This window comes from Panthera leo, chromosome D1 (genome assembly GCF_018350215.1).
Source record: "Panthera leo isolate Ple1 chromosome D1, P.leo_Ple1_pat1.1, whole genome shotgun sequence".
NCBI classification, from domain to species: Eukaryota; Metazoa; Chordata; class Mammalia; order Carnivora; family Felidae; genus Panthera; species Panthera leo.
The window spans coordinates 85,481,160-85,506,603 of NC_056688.1; the positions used below are offsets into that span (position 1 = coordinate 85,481,160).

At 35.5% G+C, this 25,444-nt stretch overlaps 1 protein-coding gene and 1 pseudogene across 2 annotated transcripts in view; both read right to left on the bottom strand.

Annotated features, from left to right (window-relative positions):
• DCDC1 (doublecortin domain containing 1) overlaps positions 1-25,444 on the bottom strand; it is a 479,157-nt gene that overhangs the window by 391,997 nt on the left and 61,716 nt on the right. For both annotated transcript variants that reach the window (XM_042906361.1, XM_042906360.1), the window contains 2 exons: positions 25,106-25,311; positions 2,662-2,755 (listed from right to left, as the gene is read on the bottom strand). In XM_042906361.1, coding sequence (XP_042762295.1) covers positions 2,662-2,755; positions 25,106-25,311 — 300 coding nt within the window. The remainder of the gene's footprint in view (positions 1-2,661; positions 2,756-25,105; positions 25,312-25,444) is intronic.
• Positions 4,480-5,065, bottom strand: LOC122200650 (annotated as a pseudogene).

The window sequence follows — 25,444 nt, forward strand, 5'->3', positions numbered from 1 at the left end:
ACACAGGGCAAGGCATGCATTAAAATGTGATAATAGCACACTTCTGGGACACGTGAAGCATGAGGCATGAGTCTGCCTCTGGCATCCATGAAGCATCACACCTCAGAGTCAGAGCTTTTATGTTTTGATAAGTAGTGCTGTTCTTCCACATTTGGGAGGGGGAAAAAATCAACTTTCTAAGTGTAAATCTTTCCCCTTTACCAGGGTGCCTTACAGTTTTAATTCTAATGATTAATTTAAAAACTTTTTTTTTTTTCAAATCCCAGTGAGCTGGAAATAATTTAAAGATGGATAGGGTCTTAAAATGTGTTATTTATTTTATTAATGCAAATTTAAGAGTGATTATGTAATATTGTTGATTATAAAGATCATTTGAACCAGCATGATTGGGGGGAATGCAAGAAAGAAAACATAAACTTTAATATTGATATTCCATATCCCCTCCTCCCCCTCAAAAAAGACCATAAAGAAGGATTCCCTGTGTTTCATGTGTCTTACAGGTACGTAACTAGCTACATAATGGGTATGTCTACAAAAGCTTTGAAATCTTCTAATAAAATAAAAAATAATTATATCAATACAAACATTAAAAATGATAAAGTATAATTTACTTTCTAATATGCAAACACACATATAATCCTTGGCAGAAAAAAATTTAAGAATTATAAGTTTCAAAATATCTGTTTTAAAGTTTATTTATTTTGAGAAAGAGAGAGAGAGAGAGTGCAAGCACACAAGCAGAAGAGGGACAGAGAAAGAGGGAGAGAGAATCCCAAGTAGGCTCCATGCTCAGCATGGAGCCCAATGTGGGGCTTGATCTCATGAATGATGTGATCATGACCTGAGCCAAGATCAAGAGTTGGAAGTTTATGGGGTGCCTGGGTGGCTCAGTCAGTTAAGCGACTGACTCTGAGTTTCAGCTCAGGTCATGATCTCACTGTCAAGAGATCGAGCCCTGCGTCAGGCTCTGTCCTGCCAACACGGAGTCTGCTTGGAATTTTCTGTCTCCCTTTCTCTGCCCTTCTGCTGCTCATGTGCTCATTCTCTTTCTCTCTCTCTCTCTCTCTCTCTCTCTCTCTTTCTCTCTCTCTCTCTCAAAAATAAATAAATAAACATTAAAAAAAAGAGTTGGACGCTTAGCCACCCAAGCACCCCAAATATCAAAATATAATAGTAGTCACTCAATAGGATTAAGTTCATAAAGCCAGTAAAGGTTTGTTTTTATATATTACAAGCAAGGATTTTAGAAACAAATGTAAGTATTCAGAATAGCCATATCCTAAAATCACTTACAGTTGCCTGGATCTAGCCTTGCAGTTAAGTATGCCACTTAATATTCTGGCCCTCTTCAGGCATATGGAGTTAAGGTTCAGATGAAGTGATAGGACCATAAGAGTAGCATTTTTAGTAGTGCTAATAGTAGTACTAGTAAAGAATAGTAATTACTACTAAAGTATAAAAAGTAAATTAAAAAAGTAAGAAGTAAATAATAGTAGTAATTACTACTAATAGTAATTTAAAAGTACAAATGTGGAATTCATGGTATTTTTGCTCTTAGAGACTAGCAAATCAGTGCTTTTAGAAACAGATGAAAGTCTCATATTTTGACAAAGACATAGAATAAAATTGTTTTATTTTTTAATTGTTTTAAAGTTTATTTATTTATTTTTGAGAGAGAAAGAGAGAGCACATGTGGGGTAGGGGAGGGAGAAAGGGAGACACAGAATCCAAAGCAGGCTCCAGGCTCTGAGCTGTTAGCACAGAGCCTGATGCGAGGCTCGAACCCACGAACTGTGAGATTGTGACCTGAGCCAAAGTCAGATGCTTAACCAACTGAGCCACCCAGGCATCCCAATAAAATTGCTTTAGAACACATTTCATAACTTTTGAAAAACCTCTAGAAGTTAACCAAAACATTTAAAAATTTTATATGTGAGCAACAGTAGTATGATTTCTCATTTTTCTCCTTTGAAAGCTGCATACCATAGAAAGTATCTGTTAAGTTATGAAAATTTATCAGTTGCTTTTGTTTATTAAATTATGGCTTATGAAGGTTAAAACACTCATGATTTTTCTCAAATCTAAGCTTGAGCTGTGCTATAGGCTGAATGTTTGTGTCCCCCCAAAATTCAAATGTTGAAACCTAGTGTGACGGTGTTTGGAGATAATTAGGTCATAAGGGTAGAGGCCTCATGAATGAAATTAGTGTCCTTATACAAGAGACCCCACCAGGTACCCTTGCCCTTTCTACCATATAAGGACACAATGAGAAGATAACAGCCTATGAATCAGTCAAGGGCCCCTCAACAGACAGTGAATCTGCCAGGGCCTTGATCTTGGTCTTCCCAGACTTCATAATTATAAGAAATAAATGTTTGTTGTTTAAGCCATTCAGCCTATGCTATTTTTGTTATAACTGCCCAAATGGACCAACACAAGCTGAAATAAAAATTCTTCAAACCTTAATCCATTCCATAATTTCCTTTTGTATAGGAATATTTCCCATGTTAAAACTAAACTTTTATTATATCTGTTTTCATATATATAAATATGTTCATATATATATTCATATATATTTATATACATTATGTTTATATATATAAATTATGCAAATGTCTTTTGAAATGTGATCATAGAGCTTGTAAAATCTTTGTGACTTACCTTTTGAAATATCTTTAATTGTTCTGCCATACAAATCATAAAGATATCTGGCTGGTGAATTTAGGTTCATTCTCATTGTGCAAGTATCTAAAACCTACCAAGAGAGCGTAGAAAAAAACTATAAATAATTTATTACAATAAGCTCTGGCTAAATTGAATAAACATTGAAAGTCCTTTCTATACTAAATGGCTATACAAATTATATTATAAAATGAAATTTGATTATTTAGAAAATATTCCTAAAATATGATAAGAAAAAAAACAGTTACAATTATTATATCATAATTTTACTTTAAAAACACACCAACTGGGGTACCTGGTGACTCTTGATCTCAGGGTTATGAGTTCAAGCCCCAAGATGGGTTCAGAGCTTACTTAAAAAAAAATAATAAATGAAATAAAAGTAAATAAAAAACAAATATTAATAAAAAAGAGAAAAGAGATGCAATAAATATTAAAAAGTAGTTACATACTAATAAATGCTAGAACTGAAGGAAAGTTTTATCTATTTTTTTTTTGTTTTTTAAGCTTTATTTATTTAGAGACACAGGGAAAGAGAGCATGAGCAGGGGAGGGGAAGAGAAAAGAGGAGGGAGAGAATCCCAAGCAGGCTCCACACTGTCAGTGCAAAGCCCAAAGCGGAGTTCAAACTCATGAACCCTCAGATCATGACCTGAGCCAAAATCACGAGTCGTATGCTTAACCAACTGAGCCACCCAGGTGCCCCAGGAAATTTTTATATCATTCTTGGTATTTTCTATATTTTTCATTAATTTACAATGTCAAGATGTTAGTTTTATTTCATTTTATTTTTAAATTATGTATTTGTTTTTGAGAGAGAGAGAGAGAGAGAGAGAGAGAGAGAGAGAGAGAGAATCCCAAGCAGGCTGTGTACTGACAGTGCAGAGGCTATGTGGGGCTTGATCTTATAAACTGTGAAATCATGATCTGAGCTGAAATCAAGAGTTGGACGCTTAACCAACTGAGCCACCCACATGCCCAGGAAGGATATTACTTTTATATTGGTCTTAATCAATACAAATAAATGGAAAGATATACCATGTTCATGGATTGGAAGAATTAATATTGTTAAAATGTCCATATTACCCAAAGCAATCTATAGATTCAAGGCAATCCTTTTCAGAATACGAATAGTGTTTTTCATAGAACTAGAAAAAATAATTGTAACATTTGTATGGAACCACAAAAGACCTGGAGTAGCCACAGCAATCTTGAGAAGGAGGAACAAAACTGGAAGTGTCATGCACCTAGATTTCAAACTATATATACCACAAAGCTATAATAACCAAAATAGTATGGCACTGACAGAACAAAAAAGACACATCGATCAATGAACAGAATTGAGAACCTAGAAATAATCCCGCACTTATATGATCAATTTATGACATAGGAGGCAAGAATATACAATGAGGAGAAGACATTCTTTTCAATAAATAGTGTTGGGGAAACTGGATAGCTACATGCAAAAGAATGAAACAGGACCACTTTCTTATACTGCACACAAAAATAAACCCAAAATGGATCAAAGACCTAAATGTAAGACTTGAAGCCATAAAACTCTTTTTTTAATGTGTGCAATCATCTGATTTATAAAAAGATGCAACAAAATTCAAAATGATACAAAATATCAATTTCAAAACAACTTCAAAAGTGAGTGTATTTAACCATACTCAGCTCATAACAGAGCAAATGGGTAAGAAGGAGAATAATTCATGTTATAGCGTATTGCTACATGAACTGGAAACAGAAAAAGTTGGTAAAGGAAGGCAGAGGATCTCTATCTTTAGAGTGTTAGAATTAGAACCAAGGGGCTCCATAATCATCTGGCATCTGCTCAATGTTGTACCTATGGTTAGAAATGTACATGATGGGAACTCCAGGGATCTTCCGGATCCTTCATTTAAGGTCCCGGTCAACGGTGGCCACAATGTAACACTTGTGCTGAGTTACTCTCTGTACTAAGCAGTCATCTGCATAGGTTCCTTTGCGTGTGCATGGTAATCATTCAAATCTTGGATCCTTGGCAATCCTTAGAGCCAACTTTTACCCCAATTTCTCAGTTTCAGCCATTACACAGTTATACAAGGGATACACTTGGCATACGGACAGTCCATCACTGATTGTACTAAGTCAAGTTTGGCTTTAATGGAAAAGTTGATAAAGTTGATACCACCAGGATGTGGCAAGGCGGGCCCAGCTGTGTGTTATATTGGAAGAATAAGCAGGAAGGATGTTGGGGGACTTCTCTTTCCCTGAGTGCACTGGGATCTTTCTTTTCTTTCTTTTTAGGTTTCAATCTATCCTTCTCTTTAAGCCTCTGATTTCGGAGACTAAGCATTCACTTCATGGTTGCATACTTTCTTGCTTTCTTTTGCTTCCCCATGTTCACGCTGCACTCTTGTTTCTTCAGCCATAAAACTCTTAAAAGAAAACATTGTCAGTAACCGCTTGGACATCAACCTTAGCAAAATTTTTCTAGATATGTCTCCTCAGACAAGGGAAACAAAAGCAAAACAAACAAACAAAAATACTGTGACTACATCAAACTAAAAAGCTTTTGCACAGTGAAGGAAACCATCAACAAAACAAAAAGGCAACCTACGGAATGGGAAAAGATCTCTGTAAATGATGTACTGAATAATGGCCTAATATCCAAACTATATAAAGATTCATACAGGGGATACTAAAAAAACCTGAAAGGTCAAAGAGGTTGTTGCCTGCTTTCTCCTCTAGGATTTTGATGGTTTCCTGTCTTACGTTTAGGTCTTTCATCCATTTTGAGTTTGTTTTTGTGTATGGTATAAGAAAGTGGTCCAGGCTCATTCTTCTGTATGTTGCTGTCCAGTTTTACCAAAGAGACTGTCTTTTTTGCATTGGATATTCTTTCCTGCTTTGTCAAAGATTAGTTGGCTATACATATGTGGGTCCATTTCTGGGTTCTCTATTCTGTTCCACTGATCTATGTGTCTGTTTTTGTGCCAGTACCAAACTGTCTTGATGATTACAGCTTTATAATACAGCTTTAAGTCCAGAATTGTGATGCCTCCAGCTTTGGTTTTCTTTTTCTGAATTGCTTTGGCTATTCAGGGTCTTTTCTGGTGCCATACAAATTTTAGGATTGTTTGCCCTGTAGCCCTGTGAAGAATGCTGGTGTTATTCTGATAGGGATTACTATACTTACTTTAAAATTGGGGCCTGTAATCCTAGTCTTAGCTCAATCAACTCAATTTCTTTGTGACAACAAACATATTTAAACAGCTTAATGTGTATATAGGGACAAAGCTGTACTCTCCTTCCAGTCTGGAGAACAACTTTCAAACATTGTGACTGATTTGGTTTATCTAGTTGCTATATCAAGTGATGTGTGTTGCATTTAAGAGGCAAATATCTAATTGACAAGTTTAATTTGACAAATTGGCCTTTGCCATATTACATCAGAGGTTCTCAGTCTTTATACTACCTCTATACATGACCAATAATGTTCTCATGAGACACATACTGCCATGGACATTCACAGGATTGTGTGTCTTTCTTCCATACTAGCTGCAATCCAGAGTTTGGGGCAATTCTTCAGAAACTGTATTACTGATCTTTTTCTCAAAATCAAGAAGGAATATCTGTTTATGATTAAGAATGATGTTACAGGAATAATCTTGAACCCTGTAATCTATGAAGGAAATATTTACAATATCAGTGCTTTACCTAGGTTAAATAATTACAACATACTTGCAATGTATTTCACAAGTGACTATAAACTCTGTCATGTGGAGCAAATTCACTGACCACCAATCTCCCCACCTGGAGGGTGTCGGTGCATGGATTCAATACCTGACCAATGCCCTATGTCCTCATAAGTCAGACAAAATGAGTATTTTGGAATATCTAATTTGGAAGAGCCCAGTGGCTGGGTCTGGTCCTTGCCACCCAATAAAATAAGGTAATAATGCTGGTGACTCTAAATGTTACTCTTCCTGCTTTCCTTCCCACTCTCTTGGGCCAATTTCTGTAGTGATTACTACACACAAGTTCACCTAGGACTCCTATCCATGGATTGAAACCTTTACTAAAGATGCTTATAAAGTAATATTCAGAATAGAAGAGAGAAGTTATCAGAAGAAAGTGAACTTTAGATAGAAAAGAGAGTGGAACATACTGACTGACATTGGCATGGGATCCACCCCTGTGTTTTTAAAAACACTTTATGAATACAGTTCATCTCTAGCAAAATTCTCCTAATGGTCACTTTATTCCATGTGACTTTATGCCCAAAGATTATTCTTTTACCACCACCACCCTCATTGACAGAAATATTAACAGGGTATAATTCAGTACACATTCTTCCTTAGCCAATCATCTCTGAATACTACTAAGAATCTACAGTTGGTCCCATAGAGCCTCCTCCTTTGGCTCCCTATATTCTTGATCTTTCCATTCTTTATGTTTAGTTCTCAGTTTCTTAATATTACAAATCTATTATTTAGAAGTTCAATGAAGCCCTTTGGTACAAATTATACTCCCCAGTTACTTACTAGTGAAGGTTCAATATCTAAATACCCTTGTCCAAAGTTATAATTTACTAATTAAACTAAGTAAAATGTGAACTATTTAAAGCTAGTCCCATTTACTTCAACTAAAATTTCAATAATTTTCAAAATTATTTCAAATATTGCCGTCTTTGTGTTTTAAAAAAACAGCCAAGTGAAATTACACAGCTTCCTAACTCAAAGATCCCTCTTTTCATTGTGCCCAAACATCAGTAAAATGTTTGTGCACGCCAAATTTTAAGAGTTAAGTGAGTATAAAAGCCAGCATTAGAAAATCAGATACTAGTAATTAATAACGCATCAGCAACGCTGTCATTCTCTCATATTTTCTGTATAAAAGATCCTTGCAGTGCTTAAGCAATGCCAACCTTCAGTAATCACTTTCTCAGAGTAACTTATCAGTGGTATGAATTAGTATCAATATAAATTTCTGTCAAAAAGCCTGAAATGAAGCCTCTACTTGTAAGGTCATTCTTATAATTCACAACTGAAAATATTTAACAGTGTCATCTTACTGTACTATTAAGGTTAATTAAAATACCATTTCCATTCATTTGTACCTGTTAAGCTTGTTAAAATATTATTTTTATAAATTCACATTTTGTTAATTTCTTACAGCAGAGGTTGTAGAGAACACTTCAGATACTGAAATTTAAAACCATCAGGCTGTAAAACCAGACTCTTCTTAATAAACAGCTGAGAAGAGATTTTTCCACAAACTGTTTTTAGTGTAATCTGTTTATAGTTCTGGGAGTTACCTCCACCCATGGGCATATCCGGTGCCAAGTTTGCAACTTCTGGAATGGCCACCATGGAGGTGGTGCGGTTACACAGTCTACAGCCTCTGGGTTTGGCTCACTACTACCCCAGTCCAGGTGAGAGAGCTCAACATTACCCCTGGCTGAGTGAGTCAAATCAACAATGGGGCATGGGGCGCCTGGGTGGCTCAGTCAGTTGGACGTCCAACTTCAGCTCAGGTCACGATCTCGCAGTCTGTGAGTTCGAGCCCCGCGTTGGGCTCTGTGCTGACAGCTCAGAGCCTGGAGCCTGTTTCAGATTCTGTGTCTCCCTCTCTCTCTGACCTTCCCCCGTTCATGCTCTGTCTCTCTCTGTCTCAAAAATGAATAAATGTTAAAAAAAAAATTTATAAAAAAAAAACAAACCAATGTAGACATGTTTTATGTGTAAACATTCAGAAGTAAAAGCCCTGATTTCTACTTCCCCACAAACTCTTTTTCAGCAAGGGTCAGCAGCCTGTACACCATGGGCTAATTCGAGCCATGGCCTATTTCTGTATGGCCTATGGGCTAAGAATAATTTGTATAAATTTAAAATTTTTTACATGTTTATTTATTGGTTTATTTATTTATTTATTGAGAGAGAGAGAGAGAGAGAGAGAGAGACTGTGCACATATGGGGTGGGGGGGGGGGGGCGGGCAGAGGGAGAGAGAGAAAATCCCAAGCAGGCTCCCAACTCCCAGCACAGACCCCAATGCAGGGCTCAATCCCACAAACTGAGAGACCACGAACTGAGAGATCATGACCTGAGCCAAAATCAAGAGCCAGAAACTCAACCGACGGAGCCACCCAGGCGCCCCTGTACAATTTTAAATGTTAAAAGAAATCAAAAGAAGAATAGTATTTTGTCACATTAAAATAAAAATTTCAGTGTCCATAAATAAAGTCTTGGAAAACAGCCACACTCTTTATTTACATATTTTATGGATGCTTTCACACTACAGCAAGAGGGTCTTTGCATTGTGCAATCTGAAAATGCTTCCCCTCAGCAACCAAATCAACTCGGCCCTCAGGCTCTTTTAAAAGAAACCAGGCTGTCTCCCTGAGTTCATTAATTTTCTCAGACTCCTCTCAAGTGCTGGGATTTTACTCTCTCATATCACAATCTCAAAGTGGTGGGAGTGGATGGGAAGGTGGGAAGTGGTGTTACTTACAATGCTATTTCAAGATTTCTTCCCAACTCATTTACTGAACAAACAAAACAGCCTGACCTTCAAGTGACCATCTTTCTTCGCTCCAGTCATTCTTCCTCATTCATGGATAAAAATCCTAACCCTGGCTGATGCTTACTATCTACTTGTGGTGCACATACCAAGAATCTTGGTGCTCCTGGAGAAATCACACAAATGATCATATCAGCATTAGTATTATTCATACTCACCAAAATCCATGGCCCCTCAATGCTGCCTAGTCACTTCTATTTCATTTGCTTGGTCAACTCTCTCTTATACTTACCATAATAAATATTTCAAACCATCTTTGCCCAGCTGTCTCCACCGGGCCTCTTCTCCCCTACTTCCCTCTTTACTTTTGACCTTACATCAGAGAGAAAATTGAAGCCTTATCCTCTTGCTACTAAAACTAAAAGCTTGGGGCGCCTGCGTGGCTCAGTCGGTTAAGTGTCTGACTTTGGCTCAGGTCATGATCTCTCAGTCTGTGAGTTCGAGCCCCGCGTCGGGCTCTGTGCTGACAGCTCAGAGCCTGGAGCCTGTTTCAGATTCTGTGTCTCCCTCTCTCTGACCCTCCCCTGTTCATGCTCTGTTCTCTCTGTCTCAAAAATAAATAAACGTTAAAAAAAAATTAAAAAAAAAATAATAAATAAAACTAAAAGCTTACCTATTTTACACATATCCCCTCCTTTTCCCTCTAGTTGTAAGAGTCCCTGTTCCTATCTAACACCAATATTCCACCTATGCTTTTAGTTATGTTTGCTCTCAACTTTTAAAGCAGTATATATTACCTATCATTTCTTCTCTTTCATATGTATTCAACTATTCCTTCTCAATGAGATTTTTCCTACTGGTACTTAAACATGATCAAGGCTTTCCTATCTTAGAAGTTAAATCTTCCCTTACCCCCACATCTCCCACCAGCTACTCCTTCCTTTCACAGGTAAGTCTCTAAAAGATTTGCGCAAGCTTCTGTTTCCATTTCCTTTTTCCCACTCGTTCTGAGGCCACTACAGTCTGTCTGTGTTATTTTACTGAAATCACTCTCACAAAGATTACCAATGACTACCATGTTGACAAATCCAAAGAACATTTTCTTAATTGTCATTTATTTTTATTTTTCAATAGTGTTTGACTGTTTCCTCTTTCTCTCAACTCTTTTTAACCTTTGAATTCTGAAATACGATAATCTACTAAGTTTTGTCCTCCTTTTTCTTCTTCTTCATAGGTTCATCCTCCTCTATTCATTCACTGCAGTTCTTCAAGATCAGTCCTAGCCTTCTTCCTGCCTCACTCAAAATTAGCTTTTCAGGCAATCTAACCAATGCCCCAATGTTTTATTTTCCATCTATTTCCTGACAATATAGATATTTTCCATCTATTTCCATCTATGATGATATTTTCCATCTATTTCCTGTCACCAGGACTCTAGCAATATAGTTAGCTAATAGTTGCCCTGCATCTACCTGGCCCACCCAATCTGTTTTCCACAACACCAAAGTAATTTATTAAAAAATGTAAATCTGGTTACCTTCTTTTCTGCTCCTAACTAAAACCACTTACATGAATTCTCACTGTTCTTTGAAGGAAAAATCTGTAACCTTTCCTGCAAGGACAGGTCATATGTTAAACTTTTAATTTATGGGATTCATCCTGCTCACCCTACAATAGTCTTTTGATATACTGTGCTCTCTGCTTGAAAAGGTTACCATACTCAATATCCTCTGTACGTACCCAGATAAATTCTGCTTATCTCTTCTCAGATGACTTCCTTATGCCACCTACTCCATATTCAGTAATGAGGCTTTTAGGGGTGCCTGGCTGGCTCAGTCAGTAGACCATGTGACTCTTGATCTTGCGATTTTAAGTTTGAGCCCCACATTGGATGTAGAGATTACTTAAAACTAAAATCTTTATAAAAAATAAAGTAATAATGTGACCTTTATACAAATGGCTTTTGCCACCACTATACTACAAGCTATATGAGGAGGCAACTGGGTGGCTCAGTCAGTTTAAGCATCCGACCCTTGATATTGGCTCAGGTCATGATCTAATGGTCATCAGATCGAGCCCTGGGTCAGCTCCACACTCAGAGTGGAGCCTGCTTGGGATTCTCTTTCAGTCTCTTTCCCACTCACACACGTGCTCTCTTTTTGTCCAAATAAATAAACATTAAAATAAATAAAAGCTCCATGAGAATATACCTATGGCTGGTTTTACTCACCATTAGATCCAGGTGCTTGGCCTTCATTAGTAGTCATAAAAATATTGTGAATTAACAAATTAATGGAAGTTAATACACATTATGTCTAATTTACACTCATTTCATCATGAATTTTATATCGTTAACAGTCTGTTAAATTTAGCAAACAAAATTTCTGACAAATTATGCTATAATTAAAGAATGTGTAATTCTAGAAAAGGAAATTTCCAAATAATTCCATTTCTTTTTACTACCAGAGCACAAACCTTATACTGACCTTAGGAAATAAATAAGAAAATGTCTTCACATTTGTACAAATTCTGTTAGTTGTCCCATCCTCAGTGTCCTGATTTTATTTAGAGGTTCATTTTTACCCCTTTGGACTCAAAGAAGGCTACACTTATCTTGATCGACCTAGGTCAATCATGGCAGTCCCATGTCTCCTGTCAGTTTAGGAGTATTGCCATTCTAGTTCTGCCAATGAGAAATAAGGAAGCACTTCTGGGAAAGGCTTCATCATTCATAGGGAAGAGATAGTCCTTTTCTGCCACTGGCAGAAAATCCAGAAAGAGCATAAAATCCAGAAAATTAAAAATAATTTAACTGGAATCCTATCATGCTACACTTGAAACTGCCCTAACTCTTGATTTTTTGATTTGTTTTTTGCTTTAGTCTGTTTAAATTAGGATTCTCTGTTATTTGCAGCTAAAGTCAGCCTAAATAATAGATAAAAAAATTTTTTGGCCCAGGTTCCTCAAATGAGGAACATTGTTTCAGCTAACTCAGTATTTGTATAGCAAATAGATTACAACAGTGCTCACTATATAAAGCTAAAAAGCAAATCATTTAATTAAGAACCCAGAGAAGAATTTTAAAAGAAATTTAGCAAGCTGAAAACTGTGAAAATAATGGATAATTATGAATATAATTCATTGAATTACTAAAAGTATTTCACCTTTGGCAATTAATTATACTTGTTCAGTAGAAGAGAATACAATTTATCATGAATATTTTGAGAAAGGGAATCTGTAAAAACAGATTTTTTTTTTTTTGGTAACTGAAAGACTGCCAAATACATTGTGAATTTTCAAAGAATTAAAATGTAATAAAATGTACTTAGCATAACTCTCTGCTAAGACCAACATTTTACAATGATTTAGAATAAAATATATGATCATTATTTCAACCTGAAGATGCCAGGAGATTGGGCTGAATTTGTAACCATCTTACTAAATAGCTTAAAGGTAATTTTCTGAATAAATTCTGGAAATAAATTTACTGGTTTGTTATTTGTCTTATTCTCATAAGAGTGGGTGATAGAATGCATGACAAATCTAACTATGTGCTCTCACTAGTAATGAACATCACTATGATTTGTAAAAGCAATTATTTCTGGTGAATTTGAAATGTAGGTGTTCTGGCATTTTATTATTAAAATGTGAATGAGAAATAGATAACCAGAGGAGATTTTCCAAGTAATCTTTTAATATATACTCTTTAGATATTCTATCCTTAATCTCTTCTTAAAATAATTAAATAGCCCAGATTACATTAAAATGTTTATAATGCTAAGCATACCGTTACCTGTTTTTTATTTATTTACTATCATTTTTAAAGATTTTTTAAATTTTTTTATTAAATTTTTTAATGTTTATTATTTTTGAGAGACAGAGACCCACATGGGGTCCGAACTCATAAACTGTGAGATCACCATCTGAGCCGAAGTTGGACGCTTAACCAACTGAGCCATCCAGGTGCCCCTAAAGATGTTTTTTTTTATTTTTAAACAATCTCTACACCCAACATGGGGCTCAAACTTACAACACCGAGATCAAGAGTCACCTGGTCCACTGACTGAGCCAGCCAGGCTCTTGTTATTTGCTTTTTAAATCTACTATTTTTTTTTAAAGCTTATCATTTAAAATTGAGAGAGAGAGACAGAACACAGGTGGGGAGGGGCAGAGAGAGAAGGAGTCACAATACGAAGCAGGCGTCAGGCTCTGAACTGTTGGCACAGAACCCGATGCAGGGGCTCGAACCCATGAACCATGAGATCATGACCTGAGTCACCCAGGTGCCCCTAAATCTACTATTTTGATGCATAATACATAGCCAGTCAGGCACCCTTGTTATTTGCCTTTTAAATATACTATTTTGACATGTAATTTACATGAAATAAATTGTACCTATTTTAAGCATACAGTTCAATGCAGGTAGAAAAAAATATATCACCACTACAATCAAAATATAGAATACTTCCTTTACTCTCCAAAATTCCTCATGACTTTTCCCAATCACAATTCAGTACCCTTTGTCCCAGGAAACCACTGATCCCTGTCTGTCAGTAGAGAATAGGGGTTTTTTTTCTACAATTTCACACAAATGAAATCATATAGCAAGTATTATTTTGTATCTGGCTTCTTTCACTTACCACAATATTTGCTCCTTATTATTGCTGAACAATATTCTTTGGTATGGCTATATCACAATTTTTTCACGCACTCATTTACTTTTTATTTGTTTTTTTAAGAATTATAATTCTATAGTTTTATTAAGACAAACTGACAATGTGGTATGAAGTTATATTAAAGTTTTCACAGAAATTTAACACATGCCTAAAAAGATTTTACAATGGAAATTCTTGGGACGCCTGGGTGGCTTGGTCAGTTAGGCGTCTGACCGATTTCCGTTCAGGTCATAACCTTCGGGTTCATGGGTTTGAGCCCTGGGTTGGGCTCTGCGCTGACAATGTGAAGCCTGCTTGAGATTCTCTCTCCCTCTCTCTCTGCCCCTCCTCTGTGCGCATGCACACACACATCTTCTCTCAAAATAAATAAAGTTTAAAACCAAGATTTCACAGTGGAGTTCTAGATGCAGGTCTAGGCAATGCGGAGAACTGATGGATCTCATGATTGAAGACAGCATTTTGGGTATTAATTATTAGAATAAAAAAAAATGGTTTTGTTTTGTGTTTCGAAGTGAACCACTGCCCCTGGTACATGCTACACTGTAAAAATGAAGAGTTAACACTATTGGGAAGAAGGTTGTGGATTGTGGAGACAGATGTACTTTGGAGATCTACAATATCTTTTGCTCTCATTCTGCAAGTTTTATCCTTCATGGAAGGCCCTTTGCCTTTCTCAGAAAAGTACAGAATAGGCTGCCTTGCAACATTTCTCCCCCTTTCCCGTCCTGGGATGGGTGTGCAAGCTACACAGCATGGAAAGGCTTTAAAGCACTTGGGATGCTGTAGGGGCAGTATGAAAGTTTAATCTCCTGAGACCAGGGCTTTTGAAATCATGCAATTCTTCAAGTGATCTGATGAACTTGTACTGTCAGTGACTGAATCCTGTTGATTTCAGAAGTCAAAGTTCAAATAACAGGCCCCAAGAAGTTTCCAACCTTGGAGCATGGGCCCTTGTCTTTCCCTACTCTTCCACCTTCTATAGCACCGTCTTCCCCTCTCCAAATTCTTCAGCCAGTGGCTTGGATAGACAAACTGATGTTTAACATTTCATAATCGGAAAAGAAAGGGTTTCTTATCAATTTCAAAAATTTGCACCTCTAAGACAGAACGATCTGCCTATGTATATGCTCCAATAAGACTTTCCCTCCTCAACCAATTTCCATTCCCCAAATGGCAGCTTTGGTAATTTATTAACTGGTTTAGTACTTTGTTGGGAACAGCATTAAGCTCAAGAAGGGAATACCTTGGCTTATAAATTTCCAGCATTCACAGCTTTTAAACAGTTTCTCATAGTCCTCATTTAGGTTGCCAATGACATTTTTGAAAAGATAAAATATTCTGGACACAGAACCAAATCACTGCTGGTTTATTCTTTTCATTGTTTTACCATTTCCCCCGTCAGATCTCAAATTTTAACAAAAAAAATCCTACCCATCTCTGTTCCTTCCCAACCCCAAATAATACACTAGTCACAGCCCCAAATAATACACTAGTAACAGCCAAAAACTATACACATGCTACACCGTAAAAATGCAGAGTTAACAGTATTGGGAAGAAGGTTGTGGATTGTGGAGATAGATGTACTTTGGAGATCTACAGTATCTTTTGCTCTCCCACACACCCACTCTGTAAGTTTTGTCCTTCATGGAAGGCCCTTTGCCTTTCTCAGAAAAGTACATAATGGGCTGCCTTTCATCATGAAATGGGTTCCATTTCATCAGGAACATGAGTTCTCCACGAGTCTGTAGATCTAATAATCTGTGGCTTTTCTGACTCTTCTTTTTCTTTGCTTTGCTCTCCTCTCCCTTATCTTCAGAATCAGAGTCAGCTTTGAGCTTGCCTCCCTCTGGTTTATCCGTCTCAAGTGCTGTTTTCTGTGACTGTAGAAACTTGGCAATGAGATCAGGGCAATCCAGGCTCTCTTCTGGCTCCCACATGTTATCTGAGAACTCCTTCCACTTTAGAAGATACTCCACTTCGCCCTTTGTCATTCAACCGTCAAGAACTTTTTCCACCACATATTTCTCTTCCCCCTCATTCAGCACCTCCTCTATTTTTTTATTGTTTTATTTCTTCTCCATAGTGCCCACCAGCTTTCTGATCTAAAGAGTGATGCTGCTCAGAGCAGCGCACAAGAGCCGGGGAGGAATTGGTGCAATAGCACACCATGTCAGGCAGGCAGAGTGGGGTGGGGGGAGTGGTGCCCAGAAAAGCAACAAGCCCATGGTTGCAGTGGAGCCCCTCCCTGAAGCGGTGTACGACAGGCCTCAGCCAACAGGCAAAAGACTGTCCAATCATTTGTTGATGGACTTCTCCATAGTTTCTAGTTGGGGCTTTTACGAATAAAGCTACACTGAACATTCACCAGAAGTCTTTGCATTGATAAACATTATTTCTACTAGGTAAATACCTAGAAAGGGGATTGCTAGATTGTGTGGTAAGTATATGTTTAACTTTATGAGAAATTGCCAAACTGGCTTGCAAAGTGGCTATATCATTTTGCATTCTCATTTGCTATTATGTGAGACTTTCAGTTACTCCACATACTCACCAACACTTAGTATTATTACCAGTCTTTTTAAAATTTTAGCCATTCTAATGTGTGCATAGTGGAACCTAATTCTGCATTTAATTTGTATTTCTTTGATGACTACTGTTGAACATCTTTTCATGTTCTTATGGTTGATTTCTATGGGTTTTTTTTTTTCAGTAAAGTGTATTTTTTTAATTGTGTTGTTGGTCTTCTATTGAGTTGTCAGAGATCTTGATATATTATGAATACAAATTTTGTTCTGTTTTTGTCAGATGTGTGTTTTCTGATTATTTTCTCCCAATCTCTGGCTAGACTTTTCATTTTATTAATGTTGTCTTTTGAAGAGAAGTTTTCTTTTTGTGTGTGTTTGTTTGGATAAGGCACATTTAATCTTTTTTATTTTTTAGTTCATATGTTTTTAGTCCCATCTAAGAAGTCTTTGCCTACCCTCAAATTGTAAGGATTTCCTCCTAGAACTGTTAGTTTTAATTTTGATGATTAGATCTCTGATCAATATTTAAATTAAGTTTTGTGATAGTATGAGGTATGGATCAAGATAATTTTTAACACAGATAACTAATTTTCAGCAATATTTGTTAAAAAGACGTCTTTTCAAAAAAAAAAAAAAAGACTGTCTTTTCCCCAATGAATTATCAAAAATAATTTGCCTCTATGTGTGGGTCCGTTTCCTTCCATTGCTTTTTATGTGTATCCTTATCTGTATCCAAAAGCATTATATCTTTGTTTTTCAATGTTTATTTAGTTTTGAGAGAGCAAAAGTGGGGGAGGGAAAATGAGATGGGGACAGAGGATCTGAAGCAGGTTCTGCTTTGACAGCAGAGAGCCCTATGTGGGGTTGAACTCATACACTGCAAGATCATGACCTAAGCCAAAGTCGGACACTCAATCGGCTGAGCCACCCAGATGCCCGCCAAAATCATTATATCTTGATTACTTTATAATAAATGCTAAAGTCAAGTAGTATAATTCTTCTAAATTTGACTATTCTAATTCCTTTGCATCTCCTGGGCTTTCGTTGAGCTTCTTAGATCTGTGTTTGAAATTTTTCAGGAACTCAGAAAAAATTCTGGCCATTATTTCTTCAAATATATTCTCCTTCCCCCCAGTCTTTCTAGGCTCCAATTATATATCTATAAGACTGCTTGATATTAACCCACAAATTACTGACACTGTCCTTTTTTCAGTCTTTTCCTTTTCCTTCTCTATAGTAGACTTAGTTTGCACAGTTTCCATTACACTGTCATGAAGTTCACTGATATTTTCTTCTCGAATGTCTAATCTGGTGTAAAACCCACCCAGTGGATTTTTTTTTTCCATTTAAGATATTCTAGAACTTCCATTGATTCTATTTTTAGTTTCCATTTCTCTTCATATTATATTCATATTTTTCTTTAATTCCTTGACATATTTATACTAGCTTTTGGGATGTGCTTTACTATTAACTCTGGGGAGTCTATTTCTATTGATTGACTCTTCTCCTGGATAATGATTACCTTTTCAGGGATCTTTGTGAATTTTCCATATGTTCAACAAAATCTCTCTCCTCTGACAGGTCAAAACACAATTGTATCCCCACCCTGTGCATACTTCCATAGTTATTTCCTTTTCACATCCCCATTAGTTGTTTTTTCCCTGGTAGTTAGTTGTTTATGCCAAACCTTGTAGAGTTCACCTCGTACATAAACAACTTAATATCTAGTCAAAGACACAAAGGGACCTATAGGGACTATTACCTAAATAGCTCCCTCATTTATGGCATTTCAGGGAAAATTCCTGATATTTCTACCTCTTACAACTTTCTTGTCTTTCTCCTCAGCTTGGGGAGAATACTGTGTTTTCTTGGATTATCTTTCCCTATACCACAGGTCCAAAAACTACCTCCAGGTATAAAGATGGGGTCAATTGTAGGACTCACTTCAATTTTTCTTCTCTCAATCTTGACTCCTCATTATCTCATGTCTAAAAATTATTGTTTCATATATTTTTTCCAATTCAAGTCATTTAAAATGGGATGGCTAGTCTGATACTAGTTATTCTGTTATGATTACAAACAGATGTTTCATGTTATTTTCATGGTTATGTTAACTCATATTTAAACGAGGACACACAGGAATTAAAATGTAATAAAAACAATATTTGTGGCATTTCCCCATAACTAAAAAAATACTGTTCTAGAACTCAGAAAATGGGCTCCAGTCCTAGCTATTCCAGCTGATCCACTTTGGATAGGACAGACAACTGTTCTAAGTCTCAGTTTTCTGAGTTGCTTAATTAGATTATCTCATAAAATCTGTGACCTTAATGTCCAGAAATTAGATAAAGTTCACCAAAGGTACTTTAATGGGAAGATATGTATAGAAGATAATCTAATAAATCTTTGTATGTAAACTCATTTAACAAATCCTCTGATTTAATCATTACTGTTATATGTGCTTGCCAATTAAAGTGTATTAAAATATAAAATGTAAATATAAAAACTATAAGGTAATTTTAATAGATTAATAAAAATAAATTTTACCTTTTCAGATTCTTAAAAAAGTTTTTTTTAATTGAAGTAAGCTCTACACCCAATGTGGGGTTCAAACTCCCAACCCCAAGATCATAAGTCACATGCTCTTCTGACTGAGCCGGCCAGGTGCCCCATCTTTTCAGATTTAATATTATGTTTATGTCTTAACTGTTTAGGGGAGTTAAAGCATAATGTTAAGGATTATCTGTCCTTAAGTGTCATCTGTAAAGTAAATCTGTAAACTGAAAATTCTGTTTTGCTTTTATTTTAGCTGAGGAAATTCACATCCCATCACCCCACTTACGATTTTATTCAAGAAAAAAAGATTATCACTACAAAATAATTATTTATAATATTCTAAAATAATCCAATTGTATAACCAAAATATTGACGACAAATAGAACAAAATTGGCTATCCACACCTCCAAAATGAACTATAGCACCAAATTCCATATTTTAAAAACTCTGTTTCATATTTTGAAATCTAGTATTAATACCCAGTATGAACACTAGACTAAGTTTTAAAACAATAATAGTTATCAACGGGCTTTTCCTCATCCATCATAAAAAGCTCTTTAAAGAATTTCCAATATACTAATTATGCATGACTTCCCCTGTCAGAATCCATGGTAAGCATCCTTAATCAAATTTTGTTACTCCAGGTGCTCCCTTACAAATCTCTTAAAATGTTTTCTAAATTCCTTTACTCACACTATTGGAAAAATCTCTGCTCTGTTACTGATTTGTGTGTGAACATTCCATAATAATGCTATTATGTTGTATTTTTTTCAATTAAATCATACAATTAAGTTCATTAAACTGGAACATTTTCTTAAAGTCTTATTTTGTTTGTTTGTTTGTTTAGGCTTACTGAGTTATTTTTCCAATTAACACATGTAAGCATCATAAAAGTCTAGATTTTCCTGATTTAAGGGCATCTGATAAAGTCCATTATTTATTTATACCTTGATAGTCATATATGAAATATTCTCTCAATATTTATGTCGTTTTTTGGTAGTAACAAGGAGAAATCACAAAAATGAATTATGTTTACATACAAATGTTAAGGGAATGCTAATTTTTTCTAAGTCAGAGTTGCCACACACACTACTCCCTTCCTGCTAACTTGCAGAATTTTTCCTTTTCCTGATTTCTTAACTCCCTGCACTAGTTCTAATCCAGCAACCAGTGATCTAATTTCACATAACCTGTTTTCTCTGTCATACAACTTATTTTCCTTCTCTTAAACCACATGAGAAGTATGGGAAAACAAACAGATAATCTATTAAGATTTCCATTAATTGGTAAGTTTGAAGTTTTAGAATACTAGAACAGGAGTTCTCAAACTTAGTTGGAGATATTTGTTGAAATTCAGATTCCCAGACCCCACACTCAAGAGATTCTGAATTTAATAGGCTTGGAATGGGGGACACCAGTTTGAATTTTTAACACATAGTCTAGATAATTCGGATGCAGGTGTTCTGTGTAGCACACTTTGATAAATACTGAAGGCCCTGTGTCTGCCATAAGTATCTGATGTCTCCATCTGGAATATGTATATAATAAACTAAATGAAGGTAGAGAAAGATGCAAAAGTAGGAAAGAGGGATCCAACAGAGGAGATGTGGAAAGATAATGCCCAGGTTGAAGGTGAAGAAAGATCCCAGGGTATAGGTTATAGAGAACAATCAATTCAAACTGGACTGACCAAGGGATTAGGACACTTTTTCATTCTTTCATTCACTCATTATCTTTTTCACTGTCTTCTCCACCATTGCAATCTCATTTATGACAGTACATAGAAAACCAAGCAAAAAAACAAATAAAAAACTATTAGCTGGGAATAAAAAATATAAAGAAATTTGAAATCTATAAAGATTTCTCAAAGGAGATGATACCCTAGATAATAAAATAATTGACACAGTTAATACCACTTCTCTGACAATGAATCTAAGAGATAACTGAGGGAAAATAAAACTTATCCACCACAATGTTAACTTTAAAAAGTTACGTATCTGCGGACTTCAAGCTGTATTACAAAGCTATAATCATCAAGACAATATGGAACTGGCAAAAAAACAGACACTCAGATCAATGGAACAGAATACAGAACCCAGAAATGGACCCAGAAATGTATGTCCAACTAATCTTTGACAAAGGAGGAAACAATATCCAATGGAATAAAGACAGTATCTTCAGCAAGTGGTGCTGGGAAAACTGGACAGCGACATGCAGAAGAATAAACCCGGGCTACTTTCTTGCACCATACACAAAAATAAACTCAAAATGGATGAAAGACCTAAATGTAAGACAGGAAGCCATCAAAATCCTCAAGGAGAAAGCAGGCAAAAACCTCTTTGATCTTGGCCACAGCAACTTCTTACTCAACACCTCTCCAGAGGCAAGGGAAACAAAAGCAAAAATGAACTATTGGGACCTCATCAAAATAAAAAGCTTCTGCACAATGAAGGAAACAATCAGCAAAACCAAAAGGCAACTGATGGAATGGGAGAAGATACTTGCAAACGACATATCAGATAAAGGGTTAGTATCCAAAATCTATAAAGAACTTATCAAACTTAACACCCAAAAATCAAATAATCCAGTGAAGAAATGGGCAAAAGACATGAACAGACACTTCTCCAAAGAAGACATCCAGATGGCCAACCGACACATGAAAAAAGGCTCAACATCACTCATCATCAGGGAAATACAAATCAAAACCACAATGAGATACCACCTCATACCTGTCAGAATGGCTAACATGAACAACTCAGGCAACAACAGATATTGGTGAGGATGTGGAGAAAGAGGAACCCTTTTGCGCTGCTGGTGGGAATGCAAACTGGTGCAGTCACTCTGGAAAACAGTATGGAGGTTCCTCAAAAAATTAAAAATAGAACTACCCTATGACCAGCAATTGCACTACTAGGTACTTATCCAAGGGATACAGGTGTGCTGTTTGAAAGGGGCACATGCACCCCAATGTTTATAGCAGCATTATCAACAATAGCCAAACTATGGAAAAAGCCCAAATTTCTACCGATAGATGAATGGATAAAGAAGATGTGGTGTGTATATATATATATATATATATATATATATACACACACACACACACACACACACACACACACACAATGGAGTATTACTTGGCAATCAAAAAGAATGAAATTTTGCCATTCGCAACTACGTGGATGGAACTAGACAGTACTATGCTAAGCGAAACTAGTCAGTCAGAGAAAGACAAATATCATATGATTTCACTCATATAGGACTTTAAGATACAAAACAGACGAACATAAGGGAAGGGAAGCAAAAATAATATAAAAACAGGAAGGGGGACAAAAGATAAGAGACTCTTAAGTATGGAGAACAGAGGGTTACTAGAGGGGTTGTGGGAAGGGGGATGGGCTAAATGGGTAAGGGGCATTAAGGAATCTACTCCTGAAATCATTGTTGCATTATATGCTGACTAACTTGGATATAAATTAAAAAACTAAATTAAATAAAAATTTAAAAAATAAATTAAATAAAAGAGTACTAATTTGGCAAAAAAAAAAAAAAAAGGTATGTATCTGGAACAGACATTTTTCATTTTCCATTAACTTTGCATTTTGTGCCCACAAGTTTTTCTTAATACCTTTTTCAACCCCTGGATACATATATTTAACCTATACCTCACAGTAGCAAGTTCTGTGTGATTATTAAACCATACCAAGTAATTCTAAAATCGTCTGATTCAAGTTTCAAAGAGATGGGCCATAGCTCAAATATTCCAGAGTTTAGTGAAGAAATATATCACTTTGGCCCTCATTTCAAACTTCTTAATTACTTAACCCCTAAAATACATAGGTGGATTTCCTTCTGATTTTGCACTTAAGATTTAAATACAGTCATTTTCCCATGGTTCCATTCTGAGCTCAGAGAAGACTTTTATGACTTAACTATCTTACTTTACTATCATCTTCAGTAATTTTCTCTTTATCCCACTGTAACAGCCTTCACCATATAGAGTCTTTTAGACCCTATTCTAGTTTTTTATTACTTTTTAATAATCTAAAAATAGCTACTAATCCCTGACATTCCTAATATTTTATCACAAAAGAGAAAATAATTTGGGTTTCTCCTATGACCATGTCACTTTTTTATTCCTATTATTGACTTGGTATGGCATTATCTTGTGATTATCAATATAACTATCAAAATTTAAATTTTATTTACAAAATAATTAGCTAGTCTTATTTTTCCCCTCCAAAAAATTCTATTGATATTCAAGGCTGGGATTCTGTTGCTGCCTATCCTTTACCTTGTTCTTATCAATAGTATTTATTTATTTAGTATTTTTTATTTGAAGTATAGTTGACATAAAATGTTTATACTAGTTTCAGGTGATTTGACAGTTCTATACATTATGTAGTACTCACCATAATAAATGTCATCTCCATCTGTTACCACACAAAGTTATTACATTATTATTGACTATATTCCTTATGCTATATTAAAAGTGATATTTAGTCAAATATTTACAAACACACTTATTACTGAATCATGTCCTGAGTTTTATAAATTGTGAAAATTCCTTACAATTTATAAAATTTAAACTAAATAAAGCTTAAAAAATAAGCTAAAGAATTGCTTGATCATCCAGTTTTAAATAAATTGCTCTCTAGAGTCAAAAAGCAAAATAGCAGTGACACTTTTATTTATACTCACCTTTCATCTAAGAACATGTAATCTTTAAGAGTGACTATTACCCCCATTTTACCACCAAGGTGTAGAATTACAAAGATTGAACTGAAGTGAACTCAAGAAGCTGTCTAATCTAGCTTCTATCCCCAAGAATGACTGCATTTTAACAATCCCAGAGATATGTCCATCTTCTCTAGTTTTCAAAATCTCCAGGGAAGATGGTACAAGTTGCCTTAGCAATTTGTTCTGGTGTGTAATATCCCTTGTTTTACTCATAATCCAAATCTGAAGGTAAGAAGGAAATAAAACCTGGTTTCCTAGATCCTCAGGATTGTGGTTGTAAAATAAGAAGATGATGAAATAGATATCTCAATAAGAACAATTTCCAATATCTAGTCAACTGTTCACCTACTTCAAGCAAGAGTCATTTTGAAAATACTCAGGTATAACAAAATGATTTATACCTATCTTGATTTCATAATAAATGCCTCCCATTAGTAAGAGAAATAATTAGATGTATATATATATATATATATATATATATATATATATATGAGTCCTAAAGATAAGAATAACATATATTTATTGAGAAATTTCTGGGTATGGGCCATTGCACTCCATGCATAATATCATATTGAATCTTTATATTACTTCTCTGAAGTAGGTGCTATTATTATCCCCATTTTTTAAATAAAGAAATTGAGGCTCAGAGAAGGTAAGGTGTCCAAAGTCATTGATTCCGTGACAGAGCCAGGATTAAAACCTAGACAGTTTGGTTATGTTTCACCAGCTCTCTAATACATATTTAATAAATTTTAGTTGTTATTATAAGGATGCTTTAGATTGATTGAAAAATCCTTATCTGTAAAAAAATTTTTTTTCTTCAAACTCCCATTAGTTCTTCCATAGTTTTGTCAGATCAAAGATGATCTGGGAAATACAAGCACCCTTTTAAAAACATGCATTTATATGACAAAATTTGTTTCTGAAGGTTTGCTGGACTGTTACATGATTTTTCTTAGACCCACCTAGATTTGCTTAAAAATGCATATGGATACTTTTAAATGGAATTTTAGTTATATTGGACTTTACTTACTCATTCAAGAAGCCGGGGGTACTTCTAGGTCTTATTTTGAGCAAAAAGGAATAGATTTGAGATTTGAAGCTACATTAGATTGGCTTCAATCTAAATATTCTACAAAATATTGTAACCAACTAGAGTGTTTCCCTAAGTGTAAACATAACTTTTACCTAGGTAAATGCCCAAGTATAGGTTAGCCAAAGAAATCTTGTTGCTTTACTAAGGTAATTTACATTAGTACAATAAGCATGCTTCTAAGCAGCTAAATTTTTGCATTCTATTAATACCTTCTTAATATTTCAGTTTATTAGTTGATATTGATATTTAAAAGAAAACACCAACACATTTCAAAAGCCATGAAAACTTTGAAATTTAATTTATACTTTAATATTTAATACAAAATTACCTTTTTCACTGTTTCCTTTCCCACTGTGATCTCATGCCCATCTTGCCCCAGGCCATTCTTAAAGAACAGAATTCGGATTGAGGTCTTCTCAGTGAGTTTCTTCATTCTAACAGAAAGAACAGGCTTGGTTTTCTGTCTTTTGACATCAGTAGGAAACATCAGGCCATTCATTGTCCAAGTTACTTTCTTCATTAACAACAGATGGTCTAGAAGAGAATTTTTTTTAAGTCAAGTCAGTATTTGGCTGCAAAACTAGAAATGGACACACCATGTTTCCCCTCCCCCTCTTACCTATATCATATACACAGGCCAGTCTCCATTTAGACACTGGTTTTCTGA